Genomic DNA, 16,341 nt, shown 5'->3' with positions numbered 1-16,341 from the left:
GCTTACTATTTTAATAAAATTTTAATAGGTAGTATAAAAATTTAATACAGTAAAATAATTCTATATTTTTCATTTAACTACTTAAAAAATTAAGGCTTCAAATTTTTATTCATATTATAAAAAAATATCTTTGATCGTAAGCTTCTCTATTGTTGCAATTAACATTCATGTCAAAGTATTTTTATTTTATTTTTTTGTTAAAATGTCTATGTCAATGAATAGAAATGTAAAATATTCCTGAGTTTTTTTTAATGGGGTGTCTAAGTAGAATAAAAAAATAAACACTGTTCAATAAATAATTTATTCGATTACTAGATCTACGTGTTTACATGTAGGCTCTATTATAATCATATAACAAGACCTCAAATGTTCACTTATGGTCAAAAGTTTCAATCGATGAAATTCCAAAATGTTTATGAAAATTAATTCGATTATTCACTTTTCTAGAGTTTCGTTGAACACTTAACTTTACTTACTACTATAACTTATAATTTAATTTTAAGGCACTAACATTTGACTAGAAATATAAAGAGTCTTTTCGTCTTCACTATTAAGTGTAATACAGTAACTCGGAGGGATTCGTCAAAACTTCTTTCAACTTGTCAGTTACCTGTGAAGAAAAAAAAATCATATTAACACTATAATTTTGATATTAATATTCTATTTTATATAAAAAAAAAATTACAACTGAAGTCATTATTGTTATTTGAATAGTAAAAAAATATTTATAAAAAAGAAAATATTATTGTTTATAAAAATAATACGTAATAAACTTACATTATAGTTATTTCTGCTGCCACCAGGATATCACATCGAGGAGCTCATCCTCATCCATAGGGCCTAAGGTTTGTTGCGTTGAAACTTCATATCGATCAACAGCGGAATACGCAGATGACACCCCAGAAGAGCATTCTGAAGGTGCAGGGGAATCCGCCTTCTCGGAACAGGGAGAACTGCTTCCATAGAAGAAACCATCATCCATATCTGCTATAGAATTTATATTTTGTGAGTTACTGCTAGGAATATTTTCTCTATTTTCTTGATCACGAGTTATCCCTAAAGCAGCATCACTCTCATCTAGTAATTGCTGTAAATATCTAATATATTCGACGACCATTCGTAACGTATCGACTTTGCTCAGTTTTTTTCCAGATCCTCGTCTAGCACCACCCGACAAAGCGGCGACCACTGAAGCCGGTAGGTGACGACGTAGGGCATTGAATCCATCGTTTACTTGTTTTACACGATTACGTTCACGGGCATTGCGCCTCGCAATCGACGCAGCCTGAGGTCCAGTATAGGGATTCGTTCTAAAATGTACTTTCTTTCTATACTGTAGATTAGGCGGTGTATCGTGAGTGACATAATTTTTTTCTGGGGCTGGTGCAATCGGAACAATCCTTTTTTCCAACGATGGTTTTGTTACAGTCGCGGATGGGTAGCCGGATGAGACGACCACATAGTTGGTTTGACCTTGAACTAATTGTATTTCTTGTAACATTTTACGTGGTTACGCGAGCGGTCGCGAAATGTAAGCGCACACAACCGATCCGCGTAGAGGTCGGAAAAGCACTGGTCGGCGCGTAAGGGAAGGCTTCGTGGGAGCTTTCGGTTTAGGCGAGCGCGAGCGACGACGACGGAGCTTCACGCACAAGTGAGTCGCCGACGCACGCGCACGCGTTATATCACCTGCGCCGGCTGCAAAAAATATAAATTTTAAAATTCTCTTCCCCTATTATTTTCCATCATCCCTTCCCCTTTATACGTACGGGTTCGTACCTGGCGAAGTGGTTAGGGGAGCGGGCAGCGAGCGGCTAACGCGTGCCCAGTTTTTTTCTGATGACCTAGTGGTAAATTTAGTGATTGTGCGGCTAAAAGAATACACAAAATATTATCATTATTATTACTTTTTGAGAAATTCTATTGTTTTATATTAAATTAAATATTTGTAAAATAAGAAAGAATGTAACTTTATATAATAATCCGGTTATCAAAAAGTGAGAAGATAATATCACAACGATTAACTAAAATTTTGGACTGATTAAATAAATCAACCATTTAAGTATTTTATCTGATGATTTCTTAATATGTTTGACATTAATATTTTCTTATATTAAGATGTTATAAATGATTGAAAACATCGCTTTGGTTTGATCGAGCCTTATCATAAATTTAATCAAACACCTTTGTTGCTATTCTTGTCAAAGAGTTTTGGATTTCATACTTTGAAAGCATAAACCAGTTACGCATATTAGTACTCCCATTTATTTATTTGTCTCATCAATTAGCCTAGCTCAATACCAAGTTATCAGTTTATTTCAGTAGCAAATTAGTAGTGGCCAATATGTCCAGACATTGCAGTCGAGTGGTCATTGTGCCAATTATAGGCAACGAATTAAAAGTATTTTCTCCTTCACAAAAAGTAAAACCTCAAGAATACTAATAGGTCCCTTTGTACTATTGAAAACAGTAACACAAAAGCAATGATTGAGTATGCACGATTGTTATACAATATTTACTGTATATTTAACATTAATTAAAGTTTTTTTTTTTTTAATATGCATTATTTATTTTATTTAAGTCAGTTTAACTTATATTTCGCTTCGTTAAATTCGAAACAAAACAGTTTATTGTTTGATTACATTAAATTTCATTTCAATTGATCTTTCATTAGCAGTCATTAATATTTAAGTTCAGTATTTTATTCGTTATCAATTACTTTAACATTCGACTCATTCGTTTATTTTTCCCTAAAATAATAATAAATAAATAAAAACTTTTAAGTTTCCATATATTTAGTATACTTCACGAGTGTACGGGCATTTTTTACATATTTGAAATGTTAAAATATCGATTAGCTGAGAACGTTTAAACCTTGTTGCTTTAGCTTTCTCAAATAATTCAGATACCAATTGATTAATTTAAAGTGGACTATTAATTTACTGTTTTTGAATTCTAATTAATGAAATGTGATAGCCGTTTTATTAAAAGGTTCTAAGTGTTTACGTGCATTCGATCTTGCCATTAGACACGTATTGGAACCTTTCTAGAATATTTTAGAAATAAATTTTTCAATGAAGAAAACATGCAACAATTAAGTCGAACTATCTAGAGTAGATGTGTCCACAGATACTGATGTGTGTAACTTATATTTAATAGTTTAACGATATTATCTACTTCACCGGTCACCAACCCGCCTGCCCAGTGTGGTGACTATGGGCAAAACACATGATTTCACGTTATTTTTGGCGTAAACTTGTGGAGGCCTATGTCCAGCAGTGGACTGTATAGGCTGTAATGATGATTATCTACTAAGACCATGTTAACTATTAGGAAAATATTTTAGAAAAGCATTAAATGTTGTTGAAGCTATAAATATATTAATCACAAAATAATTACACATCTTGCGTTTTAACGAAATAATTACAAAAATTGGTAATCTAAGTAATGTTTTAATACAAGCACAATCTTGTTGTGTTAATTATCTAAAATGTTTTATGGTAAAGCTTGCACTTAGATAAAAACATTTAATAAAATAAAATTTAAAATATATTCATTATTTAATGAAGATTATTATAGCCCGAGGCGGGGTTTGTAAGCTATGAGCAAATACTTGACCAGAAAAAATATCTAAAAGGCCGCAACGCAGGCACGTGCGACACCTTCCGTTCGACCATCTTACCTCTTACTAATATTACAAATGCGAAAGTTTGTGAGGATGGATGAGTGTATGTTTGCCATTATTATGTGCAAAAACTTCTTACCGGATTGTAATGAACTCAGTGCGCAGATAGCTGGAGATCCAAAATAACACTTAGGCTACTTATCAACCTGATATCCTCATGGGATCGGAAATAAAGAATTACGGGTGAAATCGTGATTCCAGTAATATTTTTGAAGACAAAGAGTTTGTTTGTTCCCATTTCAGAAATACTATTTCAGAAAGTATGTGTAACGACTGTTTATTGGTCAAAGTTATTGGCTATTGCGTTAGCGATTGCAGGTTAAATACCCGCTGATGACAAATATTTTAATTACGCCACGCATAATTATCGGCGTATTATTTCAATTAACATGTGTCTTGATTACCTGAACAATATTAGATACTGCACTGGTGATTCAAATGAGTCTAAAGAAAAAGTTTAAAAAACATTTCAAAAAATTATTATAGAATAAAAAAGTTTAAAACATTTCTAAGTTATTTGAACATCTTTTATTAACCTTAAAAAGAGCATAATTATATTAAAATTTTTGTTCTTATTACCAGACATAACAAGTATGTTAACTGTAGTCCATGCCACTTATAATTTTATTAGACATAAGGCGCATGATTCTTTTGAGATAGGAGATCACAGATTAAGCAACTAAATAATATTAAGTTTAATTTTTGTAGATTATTATTTTAGATATCGCCGCTGGCGTTAAAAAATTTGCAATTGCAAATTTTTTTACATTTTTTGCAGAACATGCTTTGAAAATGTACTAAAAATACCGTAAACATACAACAAATGTCATACGAATATACAAACGTCATATGTAGTTGAAAATTTCTTACCATTCAGTACGTATAAGTTTGACTTAGTTTTAATTATATAAATTTTATAGTTTACCGTATAATGTTTTCAACCATGACATTAGAATACGAGCATACCTTCGTTATCTTTTAAATGAGAAAAAAAAAATTCAAACAATTTTAATCTAATCATCCCGGCTTTAGTCTTCAGAACCCAATATATGTTTTTTACCATTGACACCTTGCTCGTGCAAATCTAGATAACTGAATCTTTTTCATTACTATTTTTTTAAGTTATTAATATTGTACTAGACGATATCCGTATATAACAAGTTTCTAGACTTACAACTGTTGAAAATTTAATCGGTGACCTTTTTATTAACCATGATCTTAGTCTTTCTGTGCCACTGCATATGTGTGTGCCGTAGATCATTTAAAACTCATTGATACTTATTACAAAACTGGCTATATTAAATATTTATTATTTGTGTGTAACTCTATTTATTATTTGTTTCGGTTTTGTTTTTTTTTTTGTCTTTTTTTAACCGACTTCAAAAAGGAGGTATTTGCTCAATTCGACCGTATATATATTATGAACAACTTTTAGAGTAATATTTGATAATGCGTATTTACTTGACTATTTTTCGTCTACCTACGTTGTATTACTTGTCGATGTAATTTAAGTCGGTTTTTTTTTCGTTTGGCAGCAAACACAATTATTCAATTCATTATTTGTATGTGTATTTTATATCTGTATATATTATTTGTGTGTAACTCTTGTGTATGAGTAAAAATATATTAACGTTATCAAAATAATGTCATAAGTGAATATTATCGCTTAATAAAACAGTGAATTTAATGCCGTGCTCCAAGCAATACTTAGGCTTCTTTGAAAGGACCATGTTTTTATTTAATCTCTATACAAGCGCAATTTATCATAACTTTAAACATTTTGGCGGCAATTACTTTCTTTTCTCGTTTGCATAAAATAACGATAATATATCAATGTGTAGTCTCATAATTTGTATTAATTCAGATCGGATGTTGTTATGGCAATTTCGTAACGAATGACGGCTTCTTTACCACCCGTTGTGTAATTAAGATGAAATTAATTTCCCCTCACAGAACATAATGTGACGATTTCATGGCGAGCTCTGTTAACGAAATATAAGCGTGAAATAGTTATTTTATGTTTTTCCCATGTTTATTGTTACGATTTAAGGAATTATTTACATACATTTTTTTTAGATTTTTTGCGCTTCTTACATACGCAAAAGCTTCAAGTAGAAAAAAAATCTATTCTTTGTATTAAACCTATGTTGAAGTCTGGAACTAAAAAAAAACAAATGCTGTGACCACGATTAGTAACTCTATAGCCTAAATAATATTTGTTATGAATGTGGATCAAGCAAATGACCTACACTTATAAGTACTTGTTAATGAGGGAAATAGAACCTGTGACTGACAGTATTATGACTACTTTTCCTAAAGACGGAGTATGGAGTTCCAAGCTGATTGGCAATCTATCCACTAAAACCAGAGCGAGCGAAAGCGCCCACCCGGTCCCTCGATCGGGGAGAAAAATCTCCCGCTCAATTCTCCGCGCCATCTCGGCGCTACACACTCACCACTTATGCGCTCACGAGCTCAGTCTGATAAAGCCAGAGAATTACTTGGAGTGCATTCTCTACGAGTCAGTCGTTAACCGCGATCGGCAATAGTTCCGAAACTGAGAAACTGCTACCAATCGTTGCCCAGGGAGAACCGCGAAGAGGTCACCGACAAGTGGCATTCCAATGCTCCGCCTCTGCACGAACCAATTGTATCATTATTTCTAATTTTAAGTTTATCAAACACCATCTCTTTCCAACTTATCACCCTATAGCGTGTGACATCAAGTCATTAAACAATTAGTCGCTGCAAATAACACAATTATGTCAAACAAATTACGGAGATGTAAAACAACGTGGGATTTTAGGGATGAAATGATGATTATGGGAAAAATGTCATCTGTCGATGCTAAGTTACGCTTCACTAGTGTGGGATCTAAAACAAATGATGAATTGTTGTTTGTTGAAAATTTATTACATGCATAAATTAACTTTAAGTTTAATTCGATTTATGTACAATGTTCTGTTAAATTTTCCAAAGAAATACAGCTTTTTAGAGCCTGGAAAAATGAGTTTTGACGGTATAATATAATAATAAATTTTGTACTCTCAATAGCACACAACTAAATAAAAAGAAAATATAGAATGTAAAAAATATGTATAAAGTCAGTCTTGTAGCCAGAAGAGCTCTTCAAAATAAACCTTAGGGTATAGCAGCCGTCATAGTAGAATCGGATTACAATTTTTTAATAATGTATATATGTCAATTCACAAAAAAATATGTATTCATTCATTTAATATATAAAATTTCGTCACATTTCTTCTTAAAACTAAAAATATATCGCAATAAAATTTTCTATTTTACTGTTTGCAATTTGTAAATAATATGCTATTGTATTCCTGAAAAATATTTTAATTTATAATACTTTTGCTTTACACCCGACAACGGCAAAGCCAAAAGGAGGGTTATAACTTTGTATGTATGTTCATTTGTTCTTCATAACTAACCCAAAATACTAGTCATATTTAGAAAAATTTGGTATCATTAGAAATGTATGAATTGTCGTCCCCTAGTTATAGGCCATATGATGGTACAAGATATTGAATGTGGCACCTCTATAGGTCATAAAGTGACGTATTAACATTTATTTCGTCGTAATCGGGTTTTAGTTTTTTACTTTTTTCTCGTTTCTGAGAATGTTTAAATAACGCTCAAAGCAAATAACATAAATATTCTGGGTGCGTGTTTAAGAGTTGTTATTCCAATCAGTTCGGTAGCTCATTACGCTCCCGGTTGCAAGCTTTACCAAAGAATAAATCTCACATTAGCTACATATTTAAAAATTATGTTCGTCTATAAATCATATTCATAAAAGATGTCGGTATCGGTCACACAATGAAACTACCTGATTCGTATCCAATATAGTTTGATTAACGATATGTTGAGTGACTGCTATTCATCGCAACATCAAAAGGGTGATATTAAGCATTAATAAAGAGAATGTTATACATTTCATCGGTTCTGTTACAATGTTTCGTCTAGTTAAACATTCAACATCGACAACGTGGTGCGTGAGTTGCGGTTCTAACACACAGCACGCGGTTCTAATTGATTGATCAAAGCATTTAACTATATTCAAGATCATTCATTTATGATTTTATATAGATTTTTTTTTGTTAGTCATCTATTCGCAGCTGAGTTCCTTGAAGAAATTTTATTAAATATTCTTCTAGGTAAATATGACAAAATATTTGAAAAATGTATTCGATAATGGTAACAAAACACTAAAATTTATACATAAAAATAACAGAAATAAATCAGGACAATTCTCACGGTCTGTATTCAATATCCCGAAATGCAAATATCCTGTCAAGATGGCTTGTAAAACAGTAGAGACTATCTTTGACTCCCATCGGTTCGAGAGCACTTCAAACTTCGCAACGTCTGTGTCAGACATCGTGACATCGACGGGAAGTCACGCTAGAGACACCTCGACACCTCGACATCGATCCTGACAGATACGCCTTGGTTTCGTTTCTATTGAATGTCGTGGTGACGACCGAATTTTGAAAGGACCTTCCTAAAACATGTTCGTGTAATGTACTTAAGTACAAAATAAAACATTTTCTTTTATATATTGCTTACATTGTTTTATTATTAATGAGTTTGACTGCTCTAATTTATTCTGTTTTTGAAAAAGACTACAAAGGTACCTTATAACCCCCAATAAATAAAGCTAGTTAAAAAACTTATTTTTTCACCGACAAACGACTCTTTTATAGTTTTAGTGTACCTCGTTAGCTGCGGCGATAAGATGAGCCTAAATAGATAATTAGCTTTGTTTTGTCTCATATAGTTGTCACATTTTTTTTTCAAGTCCGTATTGTTTAATTGCGACTGTTAAAAATTGATTACACTGTTAGCAGGTGAGAGGCGACGAACATATATAAAATGTCGAACGCTGATTGCCAATAAACAAAGTCGATATTTTGTGTCATATAATCTTGATACGATATGCAAGAAATGAAGTTCGAAGAAAAAAATTTAAGAACGGTCGATGTACACGGAAGTAATATCATTATATCGTTTATACTTTATGAGTAAAATTGCGTTAGTCAAAAAATAGAACAATATAAAATTATTCTTATTGATTACAAATAATTTCTAACGTGTTCTACAACACTTAGGTACGTTTTACGATTGACTAAACAAATAACCATCGTATACATTCGTTTACGAAAAATTTAATCTGAATAGATAAAAGCTATAAAAATGTTTTATATAAAAAGCTGTCTTTACGCGATGTCATGCGCAATTGCCGCGTCCCGTCACGCGAATAAATATTCTCGAGCAGTGTACAACAAGCTTAACCGCGGTAGAAAGAGGCGCGTGGCGGGCGCACGACGGCGCGGGCGCATCGTCAGACGGGTTTGCTCGTTTTAAACCATACCTTAATTACGGTGAGGCGTTATCGAGTAAGAATGTGCACACGCGACATTGGTATTAATTTTAATGAAAGAAGTGTGCGCCCGGCAAGCACCTGCCCGAGACGGCTGAAAACTACGCTGACCAGTAGTGTTTATCATAAATGTTTGCGTTTACTTATTGCATTTTAGCGTATGTTTACTTAAAAATTGCGGATTACACTTGGTCTTTGGCTATTTTCACATTATAGTTACGATTTATAGTACAAATTATGAATATTACATCTAAAATGAATATATTTCAGATTTATTAAAATAAATTAAAACAATTTTTCTTATACGTTTTTGAAAAGCCTTGAATTTAAGTTTTTAATCAACTAATTTCGGTCACATAAGCGGAACTTAACGTTTAAAAATGTATTTACAATGTAAAAAAACAACACAAATGCCTTGATTTAAAACAAAATATACATGCTTAACATTTGTTCAATTTCGTATTTGACACACGCACGCCGCGACACAACCTCGCATGAAATTTACGTTTATAGCTTCATATTTTGTAATTATAATAGTAAAGACACCTGCGTAGTCGATGTCGATGCTTCGGATTCACAGCTGATCGGATGGCAACATAGTTTAGCTAATGAAGAAAATTTCGAATCAAATTAATATACAAAATTATGCGTTATCAAATATGGCTCTAGTTTCATTAACCCATACGACTCCAAGTTTGGCGATTTCATTTCTAACGGAAGCCGAAAGATTTGTAAGTAGAAATTTTACAAGTATCGAATATATTTGCTTGATTAGGTATGAGCTTAATTAATTATTCATAAAACTAGCTACTAGAAAGGGACGTTAATAAGTAATATATGGAAGAGGGAAAGAGAGACGGACACTATCGAAGGGCAGGTGTCACTATACATCTGCCCTCGCTGTCTATGCCCCCTCCTTGATGCCCCCTTACCTTGTCTTAATTTTATATTAGTTTAAAAATTGTTATGATCTAAACACGAGTATACGTCAGTAGCGTGATTTACAAAGTGCTAAGGCTTATTTATTAAATTGTATTAAATTTAAATTTTTGCAGTCATTTTCCTCATTTCCTTAGTAGCTAATTAAAGTTTGTACCTCCTAAGCAATTAAAAAAATAAAGATAAAAGAGAGTATAAGTAGAAAATTATACGGTCATTAAATTTTGAAGAAAAAAGTAACGATACAAACTGTAAGGAGATAGAATTAATTTAAATGACCAAAAAATGGGTTGCGCATATAATTTACCGTAATGTTGCTCACTAAATTTATATGAAGATCGATTTAAAGATCAATTCGATATTTTTTATTTATTTAGTTAATGTAATGAGATGGCATATGAAATTTTGACAGATGGTAAGTATTAATATAAGACTGCTAAGAAGGCTCGTAATAATGCATCGAAGAATCCGCGACCATATACGCGTTAGTGTTTCAGATGACTACTTACCGAATTTTTAACAATTTTCATGAATTGTTAATTTTGTCAGGGTAAAACATATCATATTATTTTTGATATTTTATCGTAATAATATTCATTTAGCCTGTAACATTGGGCCCGCTTTTGGGCGTAGACCTCTTTTTCTATGTAGGAAAAGTATTGGAGCTTAATCCACAACGCAGCTCCACTGCGCGTTGGCAAACACATTTTAGAATTTTATTGTAGTAGAACTATAATTACTACAGTTACAAAAATCTATCAACAATAAATGTTTCGTCCAGCTTCTTTATTTGTACATACAATAAACATGTAACACTGACAATTATAATTAATACATAAAAATTACAATTGACATCAGAAAATTGCTGCGATTCATTTAAGGTATAAGCGTACCTACCAGGCGCCTTAAGTGCATGCGACAGGTTAATTTCAAAAATAAATTGACGCTTGCCTCAGTCGGCTTTTATGGGACGTTGTGTTTATGCGAGAGGGTACCATAATAGAGGCTTAGCAGTCCTGTGAGGACACAGCTGCCTCTGGGCGGGGAAAACGGTTTTGAGTATGCTCACTTGAATTTTTAGCGCTTATTATATTTAAACCAACGCAATTTTCGTACAATGTCAATTATTATTAGTGACGTGCCGAGAGAAACTCAACTCGAGTTGGTTTGCACGTGATACGGTATACGTGACTCGAGTCCGGGATTCGAATCCAAAACTCAAGTCCACGATTTGAATCCGAGAGGATTCGATCGACAAATTCGAGTCTGATTTTAGATCAAAGAGAATGGTAAAAAAGAAAAAGTCATCACGCATCCCAGATCGTCGTCCAGTCGCTGCGCAGACTATATGACATTTTTTTTATTTTTGTTCTAAAATCAAATTCAAATTCGTCGATCGAATCGTCTCGAAGTCGAACCGTAAACTCGAATCCTGGACTCGAGTTACGAATTCGAATCCCGGACTCGAGTCTGGCGTAATCAAGTCAAAATAAATGTACTCGAGTACCAATACGAGTCCAAAGCCGGAATCGAGTCAACCGTACCGACTCAAGTCAAGCCGTACTCGGCACATTGCTAATTATAATCGTACTATAAATTTTCTTTTAACAAATATATTTTTTATGTCTTTTTGATGGTTTGATTTAAAGTTATCTTTATGTATATAAGTATGGTAAGTAATAATTTTTATTTATTCAATAATAATATAATATAATAGTGCGCAAAAAGTAAATAACGGATTTACAAAGTAGCAGTAGCCTAAAAAGACTTTATATGGGTTCTAGAGGAGTAATGTTTTTAATATCTTCATTTTGATACGAAGATAAGCTCTAACAATTCATAAAAGGATAAAGCGGACTTTAGCCCTAGCCACGAGGAAAAATAAATGTATCTGTAATCAGCTCTCTGCAGGAAAAAAATATTATGCAGCTACTAAAAATAACGATAAACATAAATGCCTCTGAGTGTTAAGACTCCGAGTACGATTACCGTAAAACTTAGGAGCAGATCCAATTCAGATAATGCGACAAAAGTTTCAACAAGCGCCAATACAAAAATGTCTTACATGTCCCATTGCTTAACTTCACATAAATTGAACTCTATGATCTTAAGGTAGGGTACTAGCTAACTTACAAGATTATTTTTCGATGCAAATTTAACGTTGCCAAAAGTAAAGCAGTAGATTCGATATCGATCTTGGCTCACGTGGTTAAACTGTAACATAACTAAACATGTTTAACTACTGCATGAATTACTTTCCATACTTTTATTTTACTCAAAGATGTTTTTGACGTTTTTAACTAATGTCACATTAAGTTATAGTTGTCACATTAATATTTCTCGAAAAACTAATTAACGGAGAGTTGTCCAATTAATCGGTGATTAAATCAGCGTTTGTTCCTGATACAACGATATACAAATCGTAAACCAATTAACATAATGAACCAAATTTAGTTTTCTAATACAAAGTTAATTAAATATTTATGTCAATATTTTAAAAGTACCTAACATATTATTGGTTTATTGCAAGAAGAGCGATTGCTCTATAGTGGTACTTAACAAGTTAATATCTAACTACTACTAATTAATGAACACTGTTAAAATATTGTAGGGTTACTAAATATTTGTATATTCCAAAGAATGTATAAAAACATTGAAAAACGAAACATATAACAAATACGTATATATGTATATCAAAAACAATATTAGAGTCTAGCATTAAAATAGGGCTGTGATAGTTGCCGTTTTTTGTTATAAAGTTTCACGTTGCAATGTAGTAGGTGGATATGTTTTATTTATTTTTTAAATCTGATTATTCTCGCAATATAGACTTGTTTATGTACTGCTATTATTTTATTACACGTACATATGAGAGATCTTGCGCGTGCGGCACCTCTCAAGTGACACGCCGATGAATGCGTGATTTTTAAACTTTTATTAGTAAACCACGAATGTAATCGTTTAAATAAATGCAGCTGCTGATTCCAAGGTTTTCTTTTTGTTTGCGTTTTGATTGATTGATACATATATTATTCGTCACATAAACGGTGTGAAGGCGACAAATAAAAATAACCAGAATTGATTAGTTTGAAACTTTGTTTGCATATAAATGGGAGGTTCGGTTTTAATGAAAAACAAATAAAAAAGATAGAGATAAGAAGTACAAAGTAGTAGAGATGTCATGTGAAACATAATATTAAAAAGCGAGGGTGAGCCCATAAGCACTGGAAGGCGTTGAAGTGAACCGCTTTATCTAGATTTTATTTGTAAAATTAAATTATTAAATTTGAGCTTCGGGCTAATATAAATATTGGATTATCTTCGCGGTAAAACCAACTCCCACATGATCGGTTAAACTTAACGTATGAATTATTCTTAACCTGAAATGAATGATGAAAAATTTTATAACGTATTATGAATAAATTTAAAAATTTGTAAATTTTAATTATTTCTATGTATAGGATATATGTTAAAATCATAATTTCAGATACATATATGTATACGTTTTGTAAATAATGGAATTATATTCATAAAAAATATTTACATCTCCTTCCAGTTAAACGCAAATCAACCTACGTATCTACTAGTTACAATATTTATTTTTACATTATATCTTACTTTTAATATTATTATCGTGTTATTACTACTAACAAAAAATAAATAAGAATTAAAACATAGGGCGGATGCTTTATCCGAACGTAATAATGTTACTCGTGTTCGTATCTCGATGCTCGATGAAATATAAATCAGAGCAAGCTCTATCGATGAAGGCGCCTGAGCTTTATGCAACGGATACTGTAATTTGTACCGGCCAAATAAAAACATTCGCTATTTAGCTGCGTTTACTGTAGCGATCGCAGATAGGACCGCCTCTCGAGAAAGTGCAAATAGAATCAACTTGTACCTCTGCGCAATTCAATACAATAATTTATTCGGAGAGGTATACTACAATTTATTGCGTAAATTTTTATTAAGGTAAAATTTATGCACGCATTTGATGTTAGCAGCATTTGTAACGATACAGGTTCCGTAATATGTCCCCAAGATAGTATCAAAAATATGTAAATGCTGTGTCTGGGAGGTTCGCGTACAAGTGGAAATTCCACCGAAGCACAAGTAGTTACGTCGGAATTAAATTATAGAACATCAGTGCGTTCAAGAGTTTACGATTACGACGCTGTCACAGCGGTGGGAATTTCAGCTATCTGTAATTGTGTTATCAATGGAAATGTATCCTATAGAGATTCATAGAGAACATTTATTTTCATCTGATAAAATGTAAAAGTAATAACACTACTGAGGTAGTAATATCAGATAGTAAAACTTTATAATTATATTCTTATATAAGTACTTAAATATTCATTTTAATCGACAATAAGCTGATGTAAATGTTAACTTTTTAATACATGATCATAGTGCCATTTTAGGCATGTCGATTTTAAAAATACTTGCCCGATTAATTAATAGTTGACTGAATTTAAAGGATTGTGTTATGGGGTCAACAAATTCCTCTTCTTAAGTAGAGGTGAAAGATATGAGGTGTTATGTTTAGCGTATATACGTGTCTAAATTCAAAGCTTGAGTTTTTTATATCCTTGAAACTTACAGTCACCTAAAAAATATGTGATGCATAGCACCTAGTTCAAAAATAAAATTATTTGGAACAAAGCTAACTAAGGTAACGTGGCAATATTTTTCAAAATATGAATCAACATTTACACTCGTACGCTCGGATGAAATTGACAAAAATATGAAAAATATTTATAACATAAATCAACGTCACGCTTGTATTGGTGACGCCAAATCTGATATACTTGGCTGTTCAACAGCTGTCATGAGTCACATTAACTGTCAAACAAGAAGTGGTAATCCTTGACGCAAGACGTTAATTAGCGGTTTTCAAATATTTCTTGGTGGATTCATAAAGTTTCAACACTATGGACTAATATGCAAATTAAAAATAACAAAGCAATAGTTTTCTAATACTTCTACCAAACTGTAATTAATATATATTTTAGTAGCTACTTAATTAAAACAGCAGTACCTACCTACTTGATGACAGCTTTCACTTTACTTTTCTCCGTCTTTGTGGTATCATTAATACAATCATATTAATTTAAATGATAGAAATAATGATGTTTTTAAACGTTATTTTAAAACATTTTTTTTTATCTTAGACAGTTTAAATGCTTTCCTTAATTATTATTTTTTTCTCTTTGTTATGCGCAAAGTCACTAATAAATCTAATATAGTTATGGTCATATTATTGTTTAGTGATCCTTTACTTAAAACCAACTTCAACATTCTTCTATTAAGAACTTTTTAAAGAACAATTGCTTCGCTTTTATTGTATAGCTACAGATGGTATTAAATATGATAAAATTAAAAGTAAAATATGAGACTTCATTATCATTATATTCTAATGTATAACACCGCACACAGACCTAAAGGCCTAAACGATTACTATAAAACAAACGCGTATTGTTGAATTGATATGCGAATTTTGATATCTCAATCTGAGGGGTCAGAGACGCCGCGGTCACGACACCCTTCGGTGGTCACGAGCGAGATATTGTTAATTATTATCAGCGGAACAAATTATCTACACTGTGAGGATGCTCGGAATACGTATTCGTAGTCATTCATAATATTATACGCAGAAAAGACACACATTAAATATGTAAGCCAATTTTTAATTTTAAAATATTAATTGATAAAATTATATTTTAATTTTATGAAAGTAATATAAATGGAAACATGTAATTATAATTAAATTATCATTACATACAAATTTGTGTTATTTAAAATCTTCAAAAACGATTCGTTTAAATCTTTGTGCGTTTATTTATTAGGATTTTTTATACAACTAGGTCGTCAAACAAGCGTACGGTTCCCCTGGTCGTAAGCGATCATAAGTCTATAGACGCCTGCAACACCAGAGGCATCACAAGTGTGTTGCCGACTCTACCTTCAATCCCCCCAGGAGTTCTGGTCTCCTACTCACCACAGGAACAAAGCAGTATTATATAGCTGTGATCTTCTGTAAGGTCTAAATACTTCCCCAGTCGGCCTGCTCTAGATTTTTAGCAGAATACGTTCTTTTATGCACTAGCCCAGCTAATAATACCTAATAAAAATAAATTTAAAATATCTGTAAATGCAGCGCTTCATAAACAAATATTACTTATCAATTTCCTCTTTTAATTAGTGATATAGTTAAAAAAATATATAAAAAAAATTATCATCTTAGTGAGGCAACTACTGAAGCAAAAACCGATAAAATTAAATAAAAAAGGGTAACAAAACTGAAAGCCAAATA

General features: G+C 32.1%; 1 protein-coding gene across 1 annotated transcript; it reads right to left on the bottom strand.

The window, feature by feature from the left end:
• Positions 1-282: 282 nt before the first annotated feature.
• Positions 283-1,501, bottom strand: LOC123670531 (achaete-scute complex protein T3-like). The gene is made up of 2 exons (XM_045604019.1): positions 778-1,501; positions 283-610 (listed from the first exon to the last, which is right to left on the bottom strand). Exon 1 carries the CDS (start codon positions 1,499-1,501, stop codon positions 785-787), a length of 717 nt encoding a protein of 238 aa, XP_045459975.1. The 3' UTR covers positions 283-610; positions 778-784.
• Between the last annotated feature and the right edge of the window lie 14,840 nt (positions 1,502-16,341).

This window comes from Melitaea cinxia, chromosome 4 (assembly GCF_905220565.1).
Source record: "Melitaea cinxia chromosome 4, ilMelCinx1.1, whole genome shotgun sequence".
In the NCBI taxonomy this organism is placed as follows: Eukaryota; Metazoa; Arthropoda; class Insecta; order Lepidoptera; family Nymphalidae; genus Melitaea; species Melitaea cinxia.
This window is presented reverse-complemented; position numbering and strand designations above follow the sequence as displayed.

Coding starts and splice junctions, on each gene's coding strand:
- LOC123670531 (XM_045604019.1), bottom strand. CDS start 1,501: ATGTTACAAGAAATACAATTAGTTCAAGGTCAAACCAACTATGTGGTC.